The sequence below is a fragment of the Colletotrichum fioriniae genome (assembly GCF_027942845.1).
Source record: "Colletotrichum fioriniae strain IMI 355084 chromosome Unknown scaffold_2, whole genome shotgun sequence".
Taxonomy (NCBI): Eukaryota; Fungi; Ascomycota; class Sordariomycetes; order Glomerellales; family Glomerellaceae; genus Colletotrichum; species Colletotrichum fioriniae.
The window spans coordinates 3,659,280-3,678,435 of NW_027076838.1; the positions used below are offsets into that span (position 1 = coordinate 3,659,280).

Here is a 19,156-nt window from a genome sequence, read left to right on the forward strand (position 1 = left end):
GGCAGCTTTTCCTGCTCGGATTCTGGTCCTCTGGGGTGGATGCCAAGTTATTCTGCACCCGTAGCAGAGAGGCATGCCATGCAACCTATCTCTCGCCTTGAGTCTTCAGTCTTGGTGTTGTTGTAGGCGATAGAATCCGTAAGCTCAACCTGGGATCGGAAATATTGGACATCATCTGTGGCCTCATTGTGGAGATGTCAAGTATCGCTATCATCAGCGCCAGGCAGCAAGATATCGCTAGGAGATGATTCGTGAGTCGCGTCTTACTTGCATACATCAGTCCACAATATCGACGAAAGGGGTTGAAAAGGACTAAATCCCTGGCATAACAGAACTCAAGACTATTGCGTCAAGCAATACTAAAGCGATGTATGGACGAGGTGTTGTCGAGATGGTGCGAATGCCAATGCCTCATAACCCAATGTCCTGAGCACAAGAGGGCTGAAAATCCCTCATTTGAACAACAGCGATTGAACTTAACCCGGTCAGCAACGGCGACATCAATTTCAACTGACGATAGGCAATCACGGCCGAGTCTAGATTCTTTGTAGACACTTTCTAACCAAGACGTAACAGCAGCAATGGGGTCATCATCCACCGACATCACCGCCAAACTCACCGAGTGGCACGAGGAATGGTCCAGCGAACAGACTGACAACGACATACGCATTTCTTACGTCTTCTCCCCTGAGTGGGAGGCCCTAGTTCCCCCTCGATGGGCTGCATACGATGACCTGGAAAAGAGACGTCTGGCCGAGGGAGCCCCGCGGCTGGAATGGCAGGACACAGTTGACCAAAACCGAAAGGCGTTGTCAGCTATGAAAAACTTGCACTTCAAGCCCCTCGAACCTAGGCTGTGGCCGGTATGCCCGTTATGGGTTCATCTAACTAGATATAAGGGTGGACCGGATTTCGATCCTCACAAAAGGCTACACGGCTGGGCCTCTCTCCCCGATGACTGGGAGGAAATCCAACGGCTGGTTCGAGATGAGCCCGAGTTCTGCGCCTCACTCTCGCCGGCTCAAAGAAGATCGTTTGGTCTTCTCCAGTACTGGTGGAAGGCGGCCTACTGCGACAAAGAGCTGTTGAGTGCCACCGCCGCGCGACTGGAAAAGAACCGGCCCTTTTGGACTATATCAGATCCCTCCGACGGATATGATCTTCGTCGCATCGCCAGCGAAGTCAAGACGGACACATCTCTATACCACTCACACCTATTCAGGCTCTTCCTCTTCGAGTTCCATCCGATGTTTTGGGAGCCTTTCCTCTGCCATATGAAGCTGTCTAGACTTCAGCATGCCCGCTATCGATCTTCTTGTATTGCGACCATCCAGAAACTTTCCTACCCAGTGCTCCACCCGAGCCATCTTCCTTCTGATGAGCAGATTCCGTATCCCATTGTTGTTCAGAATGATGCGGAACACCAGAGAATTACTTCCGCCCAGGCGAGCATCAATCCGTACTATCTCTGGGACAACGAAAGTCAACAGACGGTCGCTGTGGAGGACTTGTCCGAATGCCCCCCATACGTATGCATCAGTCATACTTGGGGTCGCTGGCGAACGCGGACCAACACAACTGTCCCTGGGGTACCTTGGCCGGTCCCAGAAAACACGATATACGACGTACGCGATCTTCCGGCGCAGCTCAAGGAACTAGGATACCGCTACATCTGGTTCGACCTGTTCTGCATTCCGCAGGACAAGAGCGACCCTAGGGCCGCCCAGGAGATTGCAAACCAGGCGTCAATCTTTAAGGGATCAAGCCACTGCATCGCCTGGATCAATGACGTCGAGTCCTGGCATGGCGTGCTGGCTGCTTTGGACTGGATTAGTCTCAAGTCGCAGTCAATCTTGTCGAACCGTGACACCGACGCAATCAAGGACAGAATGGCAGAAGCAACACAAGCCGCCACCGTGGCAATGGAGCTGCTTAAGAAGAAGCGCCGTGAAGGAATGGAAGATCTGGTCGATCTTGTTGACGATGTTACGACAGGCGAGCCAACTTTTTGGATGTCCTCGTTATGGACTTTACAAGAATGCATTCTCTGCCCTGAGATTCAGCTATACACACGTACCTGGACCAGGCTGGAAGATCGGAGCGGTACGGCAATCTCGTTGAGAACCCTCATGGTGGTTCTCAGAGACACTCGAGATTTCAACTTGCTGCCAGAGCCCATCGCAGCCCCCTTCAGCGAGCCCCTGCAATACGATAGGAAAGTCATGACCGATCAAGACAGGGAGTCTCATAACAAAGCCAGCAGACGGACGTTCCCAAGTGCAGTGAGGGACCTCTACCAACTCTGCATAATGACCCGGCTTGATAACGCTCTCACCGCCGGCTCACCCACGACGATCCTCACAAATGCAAACCTTCGACACTGTTCATCCAGCCGTGCTCCCGCTATCATGTCTGCTGTAAGCGTGACGGATTGGTACATCGAGAAACTGGAGGCCTCAAAGTCCACTAGCAAGCCTGCCCCAGTGGATCCCATGGTTTACGGAACCTACCCCCTCGCCTTCCTCCGTGAATGCTCACGAAAGTTCGGCGCTATCTTTTATGAGAGCATGGCCAGGGACCTCGCTCGTTCCACGGGCACTGCCAACGAGATGCGGCGGGTCTTGAAGCGCAACGAGGCTGGTGGGACCATGCTACCCGTGTCCAAGACCACGGGCTGGGATGCCAACATATCAGGATCCTCTGATCATACCTACATTGACCGGTACGACCACGAGTCTGTGGCTGACTGGCTTATCAACGAAGACGCCAGTATCTCGATGCGTGCGGTAGGCATCGTCCTGACCTCTGATGACAAGCCGGGGCCGCACAAGTTCTCAGGGAGCATTGACTGCTTCCTCCCTCAGGATGACGAGAAGGCCAAGCCGAAGAGACATACTGCGAACGTCCAGGACATGTTGGCGACACTGAAGGACCTGAGTCATGGGTCTCGGCGGATTTATGCAGTTGCGCTCTATGAGGACTTGGGCGTTGTGCATGGCGTTCTATTGGAGAAGTTGCCCTTGTCTATGTTTGGGAAGCACAATCTCACGAAGATTGGCCAATTTATGTTGAAGAATGAGTCTCTTCCTCCGACTTCCAAGGTCGACTGGAAGGTGTTATAGAAGTTGTGCAGTCTTTGCGTCTTGCATAAGTCATCGGCCGGCTAAGATTGTAGGATACATGGTTCGAGCTCCTGTATCTAGAAGAGTTCTAATGCTCCTTCTCTTATGTGAACGACTGCTGAAAATGGAAAAGTGTATATATGCGTATTTCTCTTTACCCAAGCGTTCCCCCGGTCGTTGAAATCGACACCATAGGCTTAAACCCCTTCCAACATCTCTTGCACCCTCTTCCTCCCCTCCTTCACCGACGTAACCTCCTCCATCCGCAGCCTAGCCTCAACACATGCCTTCTTTCCAGCCAGAATAACCTTGAAGTCCTTCACAAGTGCAGCTGCCACTGCCTCCTCCGTCCGCGAAGTGCCCTCCCATCCGAAGAGACGCACAAGATGCATGACCAAGACGCTCCACAGCTGCTGACCCAGCCAGAGGTACTGCATGGGCTCGTTCATCCACGACAGCAGTAGCAGTCCTGCGGGGAAGTAGAGGACAAAGGCGTACACCGTCGCTATGCTGGATACCTCCCTTGCGCGGTCGAGCGCGCTGTCGCGGATCGGGTGGCCGTAGTGGCGGAAGAACTGGAAGCTTGCCGGGGAGGCCGGGGAGGGGGTTGAGATGAGGAGGAAGCCGATGGAGGGTACCTCGACTTCGAAGATCTCTGTTTCCTGGTGGCGGGCAGGGGAGACGGGTGCCAGGTCGTTCTTGGTGATTGGGGCTTCGGCTGCTGGTGAAGATGGAGCTGTCGCGTCGAGAGTTGACGATTCGGGGGGGTCTTCGTTGTGTATTAAACTCTCTCGACGAACGCGTGACACCGCGGTGAAAAGCTTAAGGAAGAGAGGAATGCACAGGAAGCCGATGAACCACTTTGCCGGGGCATCCTGTCCGTCTCTGCTTCGGTTGGACCATATCCCTGCCGCGACTGCGAGCAGAATTGAGGATAACTCTGATACAACAATACCTAGCAATGTTCTGAATCCGAAGTTTTCGTTAAAAGTCTTGAATTGTGTAGACGCTTCGCTTCCTTGAGGGGATTGGAACTCCAGATCAAGTCGGTATATTCGCCTTGTAGTCCGGACCGTATCTGCCAGCCCCTCACTTCCCTCCTTCAGTCGCGCACTATCCGGGGGACCGGCCCCGGTCCAAGACCCGCCCAGACCGATGCGGTCATCAATATGCTTCAGGACCTCAATCCAGAAGCCATTCCGCACAGCCCGTGGCAATTTGCGGCCTTCGGGGGTGTTTGCCGTCTTGTGGAAGTAATGAACGCTAGCTTTGTCGGAAAAGAAGGTAGTCCCGAGCATGTCGCCCCGCCGACGACCCTTGTACAGGCCATGGTCGCGGAACTTATCCAGCGTCTCAAGAGCTGCGCGGTGGAGGGGCCCGCCCATGGGCATGAAAAGGGCCAGGCGGATGAGCGCGATGGCGTCGACGGCGTTGTAGAAGCGTTCTGGCCATAGCAGGCGTTCAAAGAGGCTTATGCCCGCGACTTCGGCGCCTAGGTAACCCAAGACTGCGCCGAGGGCTGACGATGTTGCTGACATTTCTTCGTTGTTGTTAACACTATGTAGTCACAATGAGGGGATCTGAGGTATGTTTGGCGGGGTGAGAGGGTAGATGAGCTGAAGGGGCTATTGAGTGGACTTTAGCTCGTTCTTTAATATGAAAAGTTTTCGGTGTGCTCGACCTGAATCCTTCTCTCATTCAAAGCAAAAGTTGAAGCTCAATGAGGTTGGTTTGCCTTACTGACATTTGGGAAAGCTGATGTGATATCGGGTCCTGCACCAGACCCTGGTCTGCATGTCAGATTTGTCTGCTCATTCGTTCCAGGGGTGAGCCGTGGGGCTTGACGCACATGAAGTGTAATAAGTACTGTAGGACATTGCTGCTTACGTCTGACATTCTTCGCATCGCGATTGTGCCTCATTTGGGACTTTGGTCTTCCTCTTCGCTCAGTGAAGCGCTTCTATGAAGATTTCTGCCTCGTCGAGAGCCTCACAAGTTTGCTGCGCAACACCTACTGGGGTTGTTGATAATGTACGCTGACATCGGGGATTTAACACTCTGACTTAATAACACGCTACCACTATGGTAAGTGCAGGCCGACGACGGATTTGTCCATCATGAATAGTAATAATCACTGACATGCGCGACGTTCAGGAAAAGTTAACTGCCTTGGAGGACATCGACGACTTCTGGCCGCGATTGACCGCCTCGGAAAACACCGATGACTACTGGCCCCGGCGGCTACTACACATACCAACGCTGACATCAGTACAGAGAGACGAGCACAACGTCTATGGAACAACGGATAAGCCAAAGTACAGCATCCTCACTTACACTTGGGGTCGGTGGAAAATCAGACATGACGACCACGCCGTTCCTGCATTGCCGGTGAAAGGTGTCCCGTGGAAGATTCCCTCAATAAAAGAGTCTCATTTCACGGTGGACTCGTTCCAGGCCGTTATTGACTCCATGGCGTTTGAGGACGTTGAATGGGCATGGGTTGATATCGCTTGCATAGATCAAGAAGACGAGATCATGAACGCGGAAGAAGTCGGCCACCAGGTCGCCATCTTCGATAAGGCAGTCAAGGTGCATGTTTGGCTGTGTGAAACAACCCAGGAGAGTCTCACGAAGGCGTTCTGCGACATGAACGAGGGCCAATTGGAATCCATCACTTTTAGCACCTTCAGCACATTAGAAAACCAGCTCATGCCCTCGTACATGACTTGGGAAGACGTTCACCACAATGGTATCAGGATGACAGCCTTACGCGAAACTGTTGACCGTATCAGTTCCGGACTCCAAACCGTACTCAATGATCCTTGGTTTTCATCTCTATGGACCTTGCAAGAGGCAGTGTTGCGCAACGATGCTGTGATTTTGAGCGCAGAAGGGCTTCCCTCTGTTTGGATCACGTCCGATGACGGCAGAAAGTATCAAGCCTATCTCGCAATGTTTGTCAATTTTTGCAACAACATCTACTTGGATGTCGTCAATATACTACGAGGTCTCGAACACCACGAACAGATGGGTTATACCTTACTGGACTGGGAAGTAGACATTAAGACCAAGATCGAAAACATTCAATCACTTCTCATCCGCTCCGGCATGTATAACTTGCCCACATCGAACCCCAACATCCCTTACAGCATGGCATGGTCTAGGCAGACCTCGAGGCCGGTAGACCGTATCTACGGCATCATGCAAGCCTACAACCTGCGTGTGGGCAAAGTCATTCGGCCGCATGAGAATCCTTCCCTGGCAGATCTCGTTCAAGAATTCGCCGTGGCAATAGTCAACAAGAATCCCGTTCTCAGCCAGCTGTTTGTCCATACGGAAAAGCCTAGCGAGTTATCAAGTTGGCGCATCACAGAGAACTCGTTTGTGCCAGCCAACTTCAGATCGCCAAAAGGCTACGTGGTGAAAGCTCGATTTTATCTCCAAGGACAAGATATCATGAGGGCACGCGGTCGGGTCTGCCGCTTAACTGATGCTCTTGAAGTGCAAGATAAACTGGTTCAATTCCTCAAGGAGACAGATACGTCTGAATACGCGAAATTTAAAGACGTGGACCATGACAACGACCGTATCAGAATCATGACAGATGCCGGGTTCACACAAGAGCATCTGAACCTTAACGGCCACTTGTGGCAACTGGATTTACCAGGTTTCCGTTGGCTGTTTCCTCAGAAAGCTAATTTGCCATCGGTTCTCCACGACCTATGGGTATTCCACGTTGGAGACATTGACTCAACTCGAGCAGAGCTTTTGAACATCCCTGAGAGCATAGCTGTGCTGCTTCGTCCCGCAAATCAGTCAGCCAATTCAACCAGTGACAGTAGCGAATGGGCAGACGTCCCTTACATGCGAGTTGGACTTTGCACCTGGGGTCCGGAGGAGGAAGAAGGGAAACGGATGATGAACGAAGACATTGACTGGAAGTCTGTGGATTTTGAGTTCCACTAGAGCTCGATTCCTGCTTTTATCTTGACCTCTTCGGTGGATAATTCACTGAGCTCTTCTACCCCATCAATCACTAGATGGCATCGTTACATACTTGCTTATAAACGTACTTTCCTGAGAGGCAATAAAGAAATGAATATCCGTCCAACCCAACTTCTCTTATTTCCACCTATGGATAATTTCGAACAAAGTGGAAAATTGAGGAAATAATGGAGATGGACGTATTGAATCCGACGTAGCTTGCAATGGATGTTACAATGAAGAGAGGCCGTCGATTTTGAAGTTTATGATTCCATGCTGTAGCTTATGCATCTCGACCCGACATGATAGGCGAGTCTCGTGGCCTCCGAAATTACATGCATTGAGCCTAGTGCTCAATATCTTTCAAATACTTCTCATAACCGCTGATTTCTATTTGCAATCATTGGTAATGAGTCTTGATAACATCAACAATCACACCGTGGTCCTCATCCTGCTTCAACCCACTGACAACGACAACAGCTACGACGCCCTCAACTCCCTGCACACGGATAGGCACGCCGCCGCCGTGGATGGCGTACTTTCCAGCCTGCTCCGTGCTCATACCAAATTTTGAGGCAAAGAGCTGCTCATCGCCGCCCAGCTTGTTGTGGAGTAGCCAGGTGCTGCAGCCCCATCTGAGCACAGCGTTGCGCTTGCGCTGCACCCACGTTTCGTTGTCGGGAAGAGAGCCGGATCCGACGGCCGTTTGGAAGAGTACCTGTTGGCTGTTTGCCAGTGCGATTGAGATGACTGTGGGCTTCTTGTTGACGAGGGCGAAGGGAAGAAGACGTGCGTGAAGGAGGTGTCCTAGTTCAAACGCATCCTCATACGTAAAGGACTGAAAGGTGATGGAATCACACTCTTGTTGAATCACCTCGACCTGCAAGCTTATTAGAGTTCTGCTACGGCCTCATTGTCGTTGTGCTAGCTCATGTTGGCAACCGGGCTCTGGGGTAAAACTCACGTCGCGAGGCGGCGAAGGGATCGGAGTCGGAGCGGCGGCAGGGTCGCGTACAGCAGCGAGCGACTTCTCCAAGCCGAAGCCTGCGGGGTGTTGGCGGGTCCAGATTTTTTGAGACATGTTTGGTTGGGGCGCTGAAGCTTGCGGTAGCGGCCTTAATCTTTCGAGATATGTGTTGAAGAGTGAAGACTTGTTTCGCGGTGCTTTTGGCGATGAAGCTGCTGACGGAATGCTGTCTGATAAGTCGTCGTCGTCGTCTCCGTCCTGCAACTGAAGAAGTAGTCAAGTTATTAGAATAGTTGTTCTTCACCTTCCGCGTTCCGGGCGAGCGAAAGCGGCGCATTGTGCTCTTAATAATTCCCTAACGAGAATGCATCCCCCCCAATCCGATCCCACATCCGCTGGGTCCCAACCGTCATGCAGCCCACTTGGTGCCTCTCAACTGTTACAATTACCCTATTGGGAATGGAGAGTCCAAGAACTTACGGAGCCGGGCCTCTCTCCATGTTGCATGATAGGCTGCAAGAGGGGTTGTGTGACGGGTGCCGTCGCGCTCGGTGCCGGGGTTTGTGCTACGCTGCTGTCCTGCGCCGTGCTCTCTGCCGCTGCCGCTGCCGGCGCGCTTGCTCGCGCGCTGAAGCTTGACTGACCTACGGCTGCTGCTGCTGCTGCTGCTGCTTCGGCTGTGCTATGTCGTCCATTCTTCCTGTTGGGCGTCTTGGAATATCGGTATAGGCCCCATTCTCGGAGTCGGCGCTGGAATGTCTTGCCGTTGACTTCGTATCCCTTTGCGGCGAGGCCCTTCAACATGCTCTCGACGGTTTCGCGCCGGTTGAATGCCGCAATGATTTCATCCTTGAAGGGCTCCAGGTCGAGACGGGGCCGTCCGGGAGGCATTGTCATTGTCCGGAGTGCTTTCGCACCGAGTGCATGTATACTTTCCACGGCACGGCCCTTTCAGTCATGGGTACATATGTGATTTGGAGGTGCGGTTCAATGGGTGTAAGGTAGCCGATGAGATGTCCGCGAAGAGATGGCGGGTATTCATCCTAGGCACACGGGCGCCGCTTTCGCCAGATTGACGATTTGTCTTTCTGGTCAACATTGTGGCTGTCAGCCACAGTGGCTGATATGCCGCCATCAACTCCTATCTCTCCCAACCAGCAACTCTGTCAAAGTTCAGAATTGTGGTTAGCAAATTAGAGCTGACTGGAAGAATTTCGTCTCGCTCGCATGATATAAATCTGATTATTTCCACTACTAAGCACTTCCTTGTGGATTCGGGGCGACCAACTTTCTCACTCACCCAACTACGCAACAATTGTAAGACTATGACCGTTCATTACTTTTATGATTTGATTTGAGTTACCGCGGGTACTGAGTTCAACAAACCATATAGCCGTCTTGAAACTCCGCAAGTTGACAAATGCAACATTTCGGGTTCGCTTTGATTGAAAAGATAAGAAGACAGACGCCAATGTGAGAAACTGCCGCGGTTCGTATTCGTACTCAAAGTCCGCGGCCGTGGCGGACTCTACATGAACCCGTGCGGATCATACCATTACTCTCCACCTGGAAGGCCAACCTTAAAGTTCAATTTCTTTGATCAATTTCTGTTGATATAAAGCACATGTAGCCTCTGATTCACTGTATCATCCGAAGGCATCGAACCAAGCCTAATCATACCGGCAACAGCGCAAGCGATTTCATATTTTCGCACTCTCCTCTCATTTGGCTGCCTACGTTAGGTACTAGTAGTACCGTTTCCTGATAACTTAAACAGGCTGAAGCTACCAAATGATATCTCCTGTCGATGGGACCGCCCTGCCCCGCGCAGTCCAAACCATCATAGACAAGGATGAGATCCGAACTGTCATCTATCGACTCGCTCGTGGCGCAGATCGCCTGATCCGCGACGTCGTCCAGTCCGTCTACCACGAAGATGCCACAGATAACCACGGAACCTACAACGGCCCGGCCAAAGACTTCTTCGACTCAATGGGCTCTAATTCTATCAAGGTCGCTCACCACCAGATCGGTCAGTCTCTCATTGAGATTGAGGGGGGATGTTCGCAAAGCGCATGCCGAGACGTACTGCACTGCCACAACGATCGTCGGAGATGGACAGGAGGAGAAATGGACTACGTTCTTGGTGCGTTATGTTGACAACTTGGAAAAGAGAGATGGTGAATGGGGGATAACTCATCGTTTCTGTGCGTTTGACGGCGCATCTGAGGCTGCTATTATGGGATATCTGCCAAAAGAGAACCTAGGTACCCGTGACGAGAGTGACTACTTCTCGACGTGTCTTCAAGGATTAGAAATCTTCGACTCTTGCGCCTTTGCCGGAAGTCATGTCAAACAATGAAACGGAGGGACTAATCCTCGAAGTGTTCGATGCTTACCAATTGCTTCGTGCCTCAAGGTTCAAGTCATGTCATTAAGTCTGACAAAAGCAAAGATCGTTGAGAGACTCACAGAATGTGATAACGAACATAGCCTGACTGAACATGAACTTCTTTAGCCTAAAGTAATGTCCGCGTTATGAGATGCTGAAGAGGCTATTGCGAACTCACAATGCTACTGTCAGTCACGATTGAGTCAATACAATGCTCCAATAGTCTGGGTCGTCTTTGTCCAAAACCTTCAAGATTACATTCAGGAAGAGAAACTTTATTCTTGCTAGTATGAGGCTGTTGTGTGGATGTCATGTCGATGGTATTTTGAAGTGGGGGTTTCTACTCACAGCCCCAGAATAAAGATGAAGGACATTGATATCGCGTAACCAAGATTTTGTTTGTCCAAATACACGACAGTTCACATATGTTTGTCATGAGCTGAGTGGCCAATCCCTTGAAGGCACACCAACATCGGCCTCGCTGATTGGATGTCCTGTTGGTACCCTGGCTCAGGCGGAGTGCGGTAGGTGGCTTAAGATCTCAAAGAAGATTGAGGCATGGTCCAAAGATTGAAACTGGTCTGCTAGCCGGCGCCTTAAGTTGGAAGCTACCCCGACTAAACTTTCTCTCGACACCTTTCCTGTTCTCAAGCATAAGGTTGTTCACAATGTTGGTTCGTAAGATCTCGGTTCAGGCACCAGCCAACAACCTCGGATCGGGTGCTAGTGACAGCAGTCCGTCAACTCACGCCCCCCTTCTTAATCATTTTCTGTCTAATAGCGAAGCACAAAACCACGGTCAGCAAAGTGCAAGTTTGTCTCTGAGCCCAGCTGTGGTGCGAACAACGACAGTCATTGAGCTTGGTAGGAAAGCATTCGTCATTCAGAGACAGCCTGATGTAAGTCTGGGCGACCCCTACAACAATCATGGCACCTAGCTTGCTACTGGAAGCCTTTTTGACAGAAGGGGTATTAGTACAAGATCCAGCTCACGGACTCGTCCGATATCAACACGTTGTCATGCTTTTCTTTGAGTAGTACGTCTAATTTGAGAGATGATCTTCAGAAAGCCTATGTCTCGTGGGTGCAGAACGACGATGTATTCTGCAACGTCTTTCTAAAGCACGTTTGAATTTTCTCAAACCAGTTAGAGATTGGAGAATCTGTCTTGCAGCTCCTCGCATCGTGGGGTTGCCAATTTCTATTCCACATACTCGGCAGCGAACGTATCAATCCAGGACCGTATTTCTTCTCCGACTGTGGAATCTTCAGCCCTTGGCGCCTCTTTCCCGACGACACCGAATCTTTTGTTTCAAGCACAATACCAAATCAAGAAGATCCTCAAACGTAAGGAGGTCGGCCAGCCATCACTTCACATAACCCCCCTGCCTCATCTCTTTTGTCATCGCGGCACTAACATAATCAAAGTTATCAAACATTGGACGCCGCTGCATTTGGGACATCGTCGCTCTATGTTGCAGTTCCTTCGAGGATCGAGTCTTCCAAAGCTGGCCATAGGCCACTAGCTGGACTGAGAGTTGCAGTCAAAGACTTGTTTCACCTCAAAGGAGTTAATACGGGATGTGGAAACCGCAGCTACCGTAGGCTGCATGGACCTGTAAATGCATCTTCTAGCGCCGTACAGCATGTCATCAACCTTGGGGGAGTCATTGTCGGCAAGACCAAGACTGTCGAGTTTGGAAGGAGCCAAGAGGTTATTGGCGACTGGTGCGACTACTTTGATCCCATGAATGTCCATGGCGATGGGTATCTCGCTGGAACGGGGAGCAGCACAGGATCTGCTTCAGGCCTAGCAGCATATCCGTGGCTTGATATCACTTTGGGTACAGATGGTAAGCTAGAGCATTCTACATCGCTGTGCTCAGGCTTCTAGAGGCTAAGCAAGTTGATGGACCAGCTGGTGGAAGCTTTCGAGACCCTGCAATCGCTCACGGCGTGTTCGGTTTCCGTCCTTCGCATGACGGGAAGCCAACTCCAGACGTGGTTCTTCCATGCGGGTGAGTCTTTGTGTTCATATCCAAAAGACACAAATTGATAAGACGCCTAGCATCTTTCGCACTCCCGGTTTTCTGGGAAGAGATATCCGCAGAATGCTTGAATTTGGTCGTCACTGGCCCCAAAACTCCTCTAAAACTGGGGTGAGCATCACGAACGCCATTTGCATTGCTTGTACTGAAGGCGCTGCAGATTCTCAGGCCGACACGTGTGCTGTTCCCGCGGGAGTACTGGTCTGACCATTTTGGTGTTCAGCGGATTGCTGAGAACTGATAGTGTCTCTGATCGAATGGCTTGGAGCAGACAAAGTCGACATCTCCATAGAAGAGACATGGAAAGCCACGAAGCCCCCTAGCGCTGAAAAGGGCTTTTTCGGCACATTTAATGAGGTGAGATGATAGACTCCTAGCGTGCTCTCGATACTTTTGGAGTTGTGCGTCAGCTGAGTGGGCTGCCTTATTTGGACTTTCATGACGATGATATACAGCGAGTTCTGGACCTACCTTGCAGATTTCAGGTCGGAATACCAGGAGAGATTCAAGGCAGATCCTTACGTGTGCAAAGTCACACAGTGCCTATGGTAACATCAAGTTTCACTACATTATGCCACTAGCGCTGACACCTTTGTCTCAGGAATAAAGGGAAGTTGATAAGTGATGACTGTCGCCAGGAGGCCGTGAATGAAGTATCGCTCCACAACACCTGGTTTCTCGAACATCTGCTCAATGATCAGGAGACCGTCATGGTTGTCCCTCGATACAAACTGGACTACCGGGATGAGTACTTGCCGTAAGAGATGCAACTTACTCTCGGTGTAGTAACTTTGGCTGACCAAAGCTTCAGCGTCCCCGGAAAGCGAGGCTTTGAGGGCTTCGACTCCAATCTTCACGCCTCGTTATCAGGTGTGCCCAATCTGATTGTGCCCGGTAAGAGTTGACTGTACAAGGACCAACGATAACTGGAAGCACTCTGATAGAATAATACAGTCAGCCAATATCAATATCAGTCTCAAATTTCCGGGCGCGAAGAGTACTTTCCCGTCTCTCTTTCGATTATGGGGCCGAAAGGTAAGTATCACCTTCCTTGCCCCATCGCAGCACAGAAGAAGAAGTTCTCACAGGAAGATTGAAGGGATGGATGTCGGCTTATTGAGTCTCATACATGGCTACCTGACTGAGAACGGACAGCCTACCTCTGTCATGACCGGCAGTACCGCATTTTGACGTTCTTCGACATAGGCAGCGGAATATTGATCTTGGTACGGACATTTCCCTGGCAACTCATCCCAAGTAACGCTCAATCCGGGACGGCTAGTCCTCTCATCATCGCGCAGAGAAGTATTGGAATTCATGCAGTTGGGAAAGGGAATAGTTCAGATCCAAAGTCTTAGCCGTGCTTGCAGGCCTGCTATGCGGACTTTTCGAGTCGGCGGACTATGGATAGCGAGACGCGAGGGCACCGCCACTGTCTTATGGACTTTCAATATGCAATCTCTCAGTCATCATGGGCTATTAACTTCGATATGAAACTATGGTGAGTAAGCGAAGGCGAAGTCGTGAAAGCAAACTTTCCGTCCGATTCTCAATATGGACCATCCTAGTTGAGATTGGAGACAAAAACCGGACGAAGAGATAGACTTTTAGTGGTCTGTGTTGTGTTCAACTCACGGATCAACTCTTGAAAATCCTCAGATGGTAGCCAAACGGAAACGCGAACCTGTGCCTCGACGAGAGCGCAAGTTGAGCTATACTCGAAGCAGCAGATCACAACCCAACCACAAATCCTTCTGGATAATGGCCGGTTGGCCCAATGGCAAGGCGTCTGACTACGATTAAATATGTTATCAGGAGATTCTGGGTTCGACCCCCAGGCTGGTCAAATTCATTTTTGAAAATGGTGGAAAATGGCTCCAAAATGCAGCCGAAATGCCGCTTAGGGCATGACTTTTGGAGATTCCAGGGAATACCCCACATGACCGTTGGCAATGGGGTGGGCCGAAGCACGGTTCGTTGATTGTTCTCGGGGCGAAAAGCTTGCGTTCACCGCATCGTCACCGGCTAACCGGTGGGAGTTGCCGCTTGCGTGGACTAGGTGGCATTACCGTGTTAGCGACGATCCGACGCGTGAGCAGCTTGACGCGGTCCAGAGTCGGCCATACGCGTTCGACAACTCGGATAGTACCTCGATGATGGTGATACTGAGCCATTGAGTTTAGGTCCATCGTCAATAGGTAATCGAGTGCGAGAACGAGCGGATGCCATCATGTTTAAGATCTGGGGAATGGCGGCTCAGAGTCAGGGGATGCTCGTATCTCGTCGGCACCACCGCTCCGTCGGCGACCCGTGGGCGCCGGCAACGCCGTGGGACCCCGGTCGGCACTCTCGGCTTGTGGGAGAGCTCTTGGCTTAGAGGCTCAGTTGCGCAGGGCTCGCTGTTCTTCTGGGCGTTCTCCAGGGCGGGCTTGACGTCCCGGGATGACGCCAAGGGCCTCTCGCGGCTTCGGCAAGTCTAATCACTCCAGGTCTGATACATCATATAAGGCAGGGCAAAGCCAACAACTTTGATAACTGCAAACCATTCACAACCACATTGTGAAGTAAGCACAACGGCGCACTACAGGCGCACTACAATCTAAGCAAGACGATCAACAACCAACGCATAAAGTAAAATCAAACTCTAATAACCGGCAAGTGGAACTACTCGCAGCTCTGCCCCTGGCTAGCAACCAATCTCCCCTTGGTGCCTGACTCGTATCTCGACCAGGGTGAAGGTTTCAACCGGGACTCGGGTCTCATGCTGCCCCCACACAATATCGAGTTCCCCTGGCTAAAAGACCGCGGACGAGTGATCACGACAGACGTCAACGGTGCTGCGGACGAGCCAGGTTGGTCCCTCTGACCACTGGGTCAAAAGTGCCCCTAATCCCGCAGTGGCCGAGCCTCCGGGTCCTGTCTCGTTTGGGCCCCGAGGAGGAGAACTGGAGTTTAAGGATCTTTATCAATACCAAGGCCCAAGTGAACCGTGCCATCTTCAGCGGCGCGCTGTCGTTCGAACTTGTCCCCTTTCAAGTAGTGTCATCCCCCGTCCCCTCCTCCACAGTTACCTAAAAATCTTCCTCATCCCAAAATCGACCGCTTTTGACCCCCGATATCCCGCCCCGGTGAACGCATTGAACGTGTTGGACATATCGAAAAGGAAACCAATGTTGAGAACGAATTCGGCCAAGGCGTTGCCCTGCTAGAGAAAACAAACAAGAAAAAACCAAACCCGATTTCCGACGCGATCGTGCGTCAACCGATCACGGGACAAAAATGTCTCCGGGACATCGGAATCGAATCATCCCGACTTCTTCAGCGATTCTCATCTCATACCTCGCCTCGATAACTCATGCCACATTCACCAATGACTTCTCAGCGTACCCAGCAGCAGCAAGATCATGTCTTGACTCAGCTGCTGCAGCGTCCGGGTGTACCGGCAACACGGTAACAGAGATGAACACATGTCTGTGCGGGAATGGCGGAAACTTTGTACTGGCGACGTCGAAATGCGTGGGAAAAGAGGCAAAAGACAAGCTTGACGATGTTTACGAGATGCTTCTGACCTCCTGCACGGATTCGAAAACGCCACTGGGCATTTCGCAGGCACAATTTCTAGACCCCGACGACGATGACGAAACCAAGTCAACGGCATCTTCTTCCTCTACTTCCCAAAGTAGTAGCACAACGTTATACACTTCCACGACCGCACCGCCGACCGAGGTACCAGAATATTCAACAACATCGACAACAACATCTCTCACGACGTATAAGAGCGTTGCGCCTGGAGGAGTCACAGTCACGGTGACGAGAGGAGTTGAGACAGTGCAGACGGGAACGGCAAGTGGAAAGCAAGGAAGCAATTCTGAAGGGGACCAATCTACTACCGGCGATGAGGGACCTAGCCACACAGCTCTTGCGGCAGGACTTGCAGGAGGACTAGCAATCCTATTGGGCGTGTTGGCGTTCTTCTGCTACAGGCGCCGGAAGCAACGCAAGGAGAGAAAGGGACAGGTCGGTGCAGGTGGAAAATTCGCAGCCTTATCTAGTGCGACTAGTCTCACCACGATGTCGGCCTCACCGCCGCAGGGGCAGGCGACGACGGCATATCACGGCGTGAACGACAGACGACCCGATACGGCAAACACGATGAATATGGCGGTGGGCACTCCGGGATGGAACCGCCAGCAACAAGGACCACAAAGCCCACAGCATTGGCAGAACAACAATTCTCCTGGGCACTACGGACAGCAAGCAGGAACATGGCCGTCACCAGTCGCCAACGGGGACGGGGTCACCGGAACATGGGGGGTTTCGCCCGTCTCTCAGTACCGTCCGAACTCATCCAGGGGTCCCGAACCGTCACCACATACCGAAACCTGGAATGCGCATGCCGCTGAGATGGCAGCCGCTCCGGTTCCCGCACCTCATCCTTCACATCCCTCAAATAACGGATACTCTCCCGTCTTTGAGTTGCCGGGAGATCAAATACAAGCCGTAGAGGCAGACTCGACACCAGTCGGCCAGGCTCAGCCGGTGGTGCAACCCCCCTCGCGCTCAATACAATCGACGCCGGCTCAGATGCAAGCACAACCAGCGCAACCAGCACCAGCTCATCACGGAATGCCGAGACAGATCGACGACGCACTTCAAATATCGCGAGTGGAATTACCACCGCCTCGGTACTCAGGCCCATCATCACCAGATTGGGTCAGCGAGGATAAGAAGTTTGGCTAGATCAAACTTTGGGGGGGCCTTCTTGGCCCAGATAGCTCTTCAGCATAATGATATTTTATAAATTTTGTAATATTACCCACATGTAGACTTCAGGGCACCACTGCCGACATGATGCATGAGCCTCCAAATTTCACATAAGATCAGCAACCAACCTATAAGAGGATGTGATGTCATGACCATGCCTTCACCGACCAGGGTTCAAGAAGGACCGACCGTACGGACTAAAGAAGCCGCGCAAGACCACCAACCCAGTTCATCGACTCCGTTGCAGGCAAAGTGTAAAAAGCAAGACTAAGCAAAAGCAACTGACTGTCCCTGGCAAGGCTCGAACTTGCGACCTTTGGATGTCCCAGGCTTCAAGCCTCGTCATATCAATTAGGTGGTGATATGAGACCAACGCTCTTCCAACTGAGCCACAGAGACGATGATTGGTGGATCCGCAAATTGTACGACCTGAAGACAGGCTTGCTAACCGTAGATCTGTCGCAGTCCGCGGGTTCATTAATTGAGGTGAGATCCTTTTAGTTGATCCAACTCGAGCCACGAAATCTGGTTCTCGAACTATGTCTCACGGAAACGTCTAGTCTTAAGCTAGCACAACCAAGGTAACCAGTCCTACGGTTACAAAAAACGTTAGCTTTGTCACTCACGTCACACGTGTTTTCCACACTCTCTGCTTCTCTATCCATCTACTTTCGTGGCGTTATCCAATGAGATCCCTTCAACACTGAAGCCAAGTTGGGTCGAAAGGCAGAATGAGCGGAGTGCTTCACTCAAGAGGCCTCTTGTCAACCTTACCAAGCCACAGCATGCGGGTGTCGTGTTCCGAACGCGCGTCTCAACACCGCTAGCCAGTTCTCTTGCCTTGATTGGGTCGGCCGAATCCTGCGGCTGAGCTACCAAACCTGCCAGAATGCGGCGCAGGATTCCTGCCTAGCATGATGGCTGTGTATCCAATCAAGACTTGGCATCTGACTGTTCATAGCATCATCCCACTATTTGACTGATTATCGGCGGGGTCAGGCAACCCCCTGCCTTTAGATTTAACCATAAATCACCCCCCAACGACCATGACCAGCGCCAAGAGTAATAGTAGAGTGTAGACGTGATTAACACACTATCGAAACTCCGTCTTCAATTGGAGATATCATATCGGGCTTGATGATGGCGGGCTTCTCTTCAGCTGCCGTGACCACGAGTTGTGATGACATCACTCACCGAACTGTCTCCACGTCCGCTGAGCTCGACAGCCTCTTGAAGGCCATCGACCCTGGGAGCACCGCAGCGCAGCACTTGATTTCAGTTTCGGCAAAACTAGACCAATTTAGAGACACCACAGAACAGCTCCGCCGGTCTCTCAATGACTCCTCAGCCATATCTCCCGGATTGCGAAATGCCCTGGCCATCGCAATTCAGCCTTGCGCAGATGCTGCGGCAGTCGTGGACAAGCAGATACATAGGCTGGATCCAGGAAACGTGACGGGCCTCAATTCCGACGTGATTTTGCAGTACGAGACCTATCATTTGACGAATACTCGCTTATTCGCACAATTCGTCTCCGTGGTGCACATGTGAGTCTCTGAGATGATTCACTTTCCGTATGGCTACTGATCCAATCACTCAGGTCAACTGTCGCCCAGCAAGATGCAAGACTCTCATCTTCCGATGGGCATGGAATGTTAGAATCGGCAGTAGAGGCGTCTCAGATTGTTCTGACCCGTAGTGACATACTGGGACCCTCAGATGAAGCTGGCCAATCTGCCATTGATATTTCAGCCTTTGCCGGAGAATTTGGGGACGACCAAGCCGATGAGCCACCTCCAGATTACACGTCTGGTAAAGCCAACAAGGGGAAAAGCAAGGCGTCCGGCCAATTCTTCTCCTCAATTTCAAGCTCTTTCAA

General features: G+C 51.5%; 4 protein-coding genes and 2 non-coding genes across 6 annotated transcripts; 3 read left to right on the forward strand and 3 right to left on the reverse strand.

The window, feature by feature from the left end:
• Positions 1–581: 581 nt before the first annotated feature.
• N0V96_002802 (uncharacterized protein) lies at positions 582–3,122 on the forward strand (the record flags this gene model as incomplete). The annotated part of the gene is made up of 1 exon (XM_053187149.2): positions 582–3,122. One exon carries the CDS (start codon positions 582–584, stop codon positions 3,120–3,122), a length of 2,541 nt encoding a protein of 846 aa, XP_053054653.2.
• A 197-nt stretch (positions 3,123–3,319) lies between these two features.
• Positions 3,320–4,660, reverse strand: N0V96_002803 (uncharacterized protein; the record flags this gene model as incomplete). Its single annotated transcript, XM_053187148.1, has 1 exon — positions 3,320–4,660. The coding sequence occupies one exon, from the start codon at positions 4,658–4,660 to the stop codon at positions 3,320–3,322; it is 1,341 nt and encodes a 446-aa protein (XP_053054652.1).
• A 544-nt stretch (positions 4,661–5,204) lies between these two features.
• On the forward strand, positions 5,205–7,088 carry N0V96_002804 (uncharacterized protein; the record flags this gene model as incomplete). The annotated part of the gene is made up of 2 exons (XM_053187147.2): positions 5,205–5,211; positions 5,248–7,088. 2 exons carry the CDS (start codon positions 5,205–5,207, stop codon positions 7,086–7,088), a joined length of 1,848 nt encoding a protein of 615 aa, XP_053054651.2.
• Positions 7,089–7,506: 418 nt separating this feature from the next.
• On the reverse strand, positions 7,507–8,964 carry N0V96_002805 (uncharacterized protein; the record flags this gene model as incomplete). The annotated part of the gene is made up of 3 exons (XM_065756628.1): positions 7,507–7,986; positions 8,071–8,337; positions 8,554–8,964. The coding sequence occupies 3 exons, from the start codon at positions 8,962–8,964 to the stop codon at positions 7,507–7,509; spliced, it is 1,158 nt and encodes a 385-aa protein (XP_065614997.1).
• Positions 8,965–14,276: 5,312 nt separating this feature from the next.
• Positions 14,277–14,359, forward strand: N0V96_002806. Its single transcript has one exon. It is a non-coding gene; the product is annotated as a tRNA-Arg (tRNA).
• A 3,204-nt stretch (positions 14,360–17,563) lies between these two features.
• Positions 17,564–17,676, reverse strand: N0V96_002807. The gene has a single exon. It is a non-coding gene; the product is annotated as a tRNA-Met (tRNA).
• Between the last annotated feature and the right edge of the window lie 1,480 nt (positions 17,677–19,156).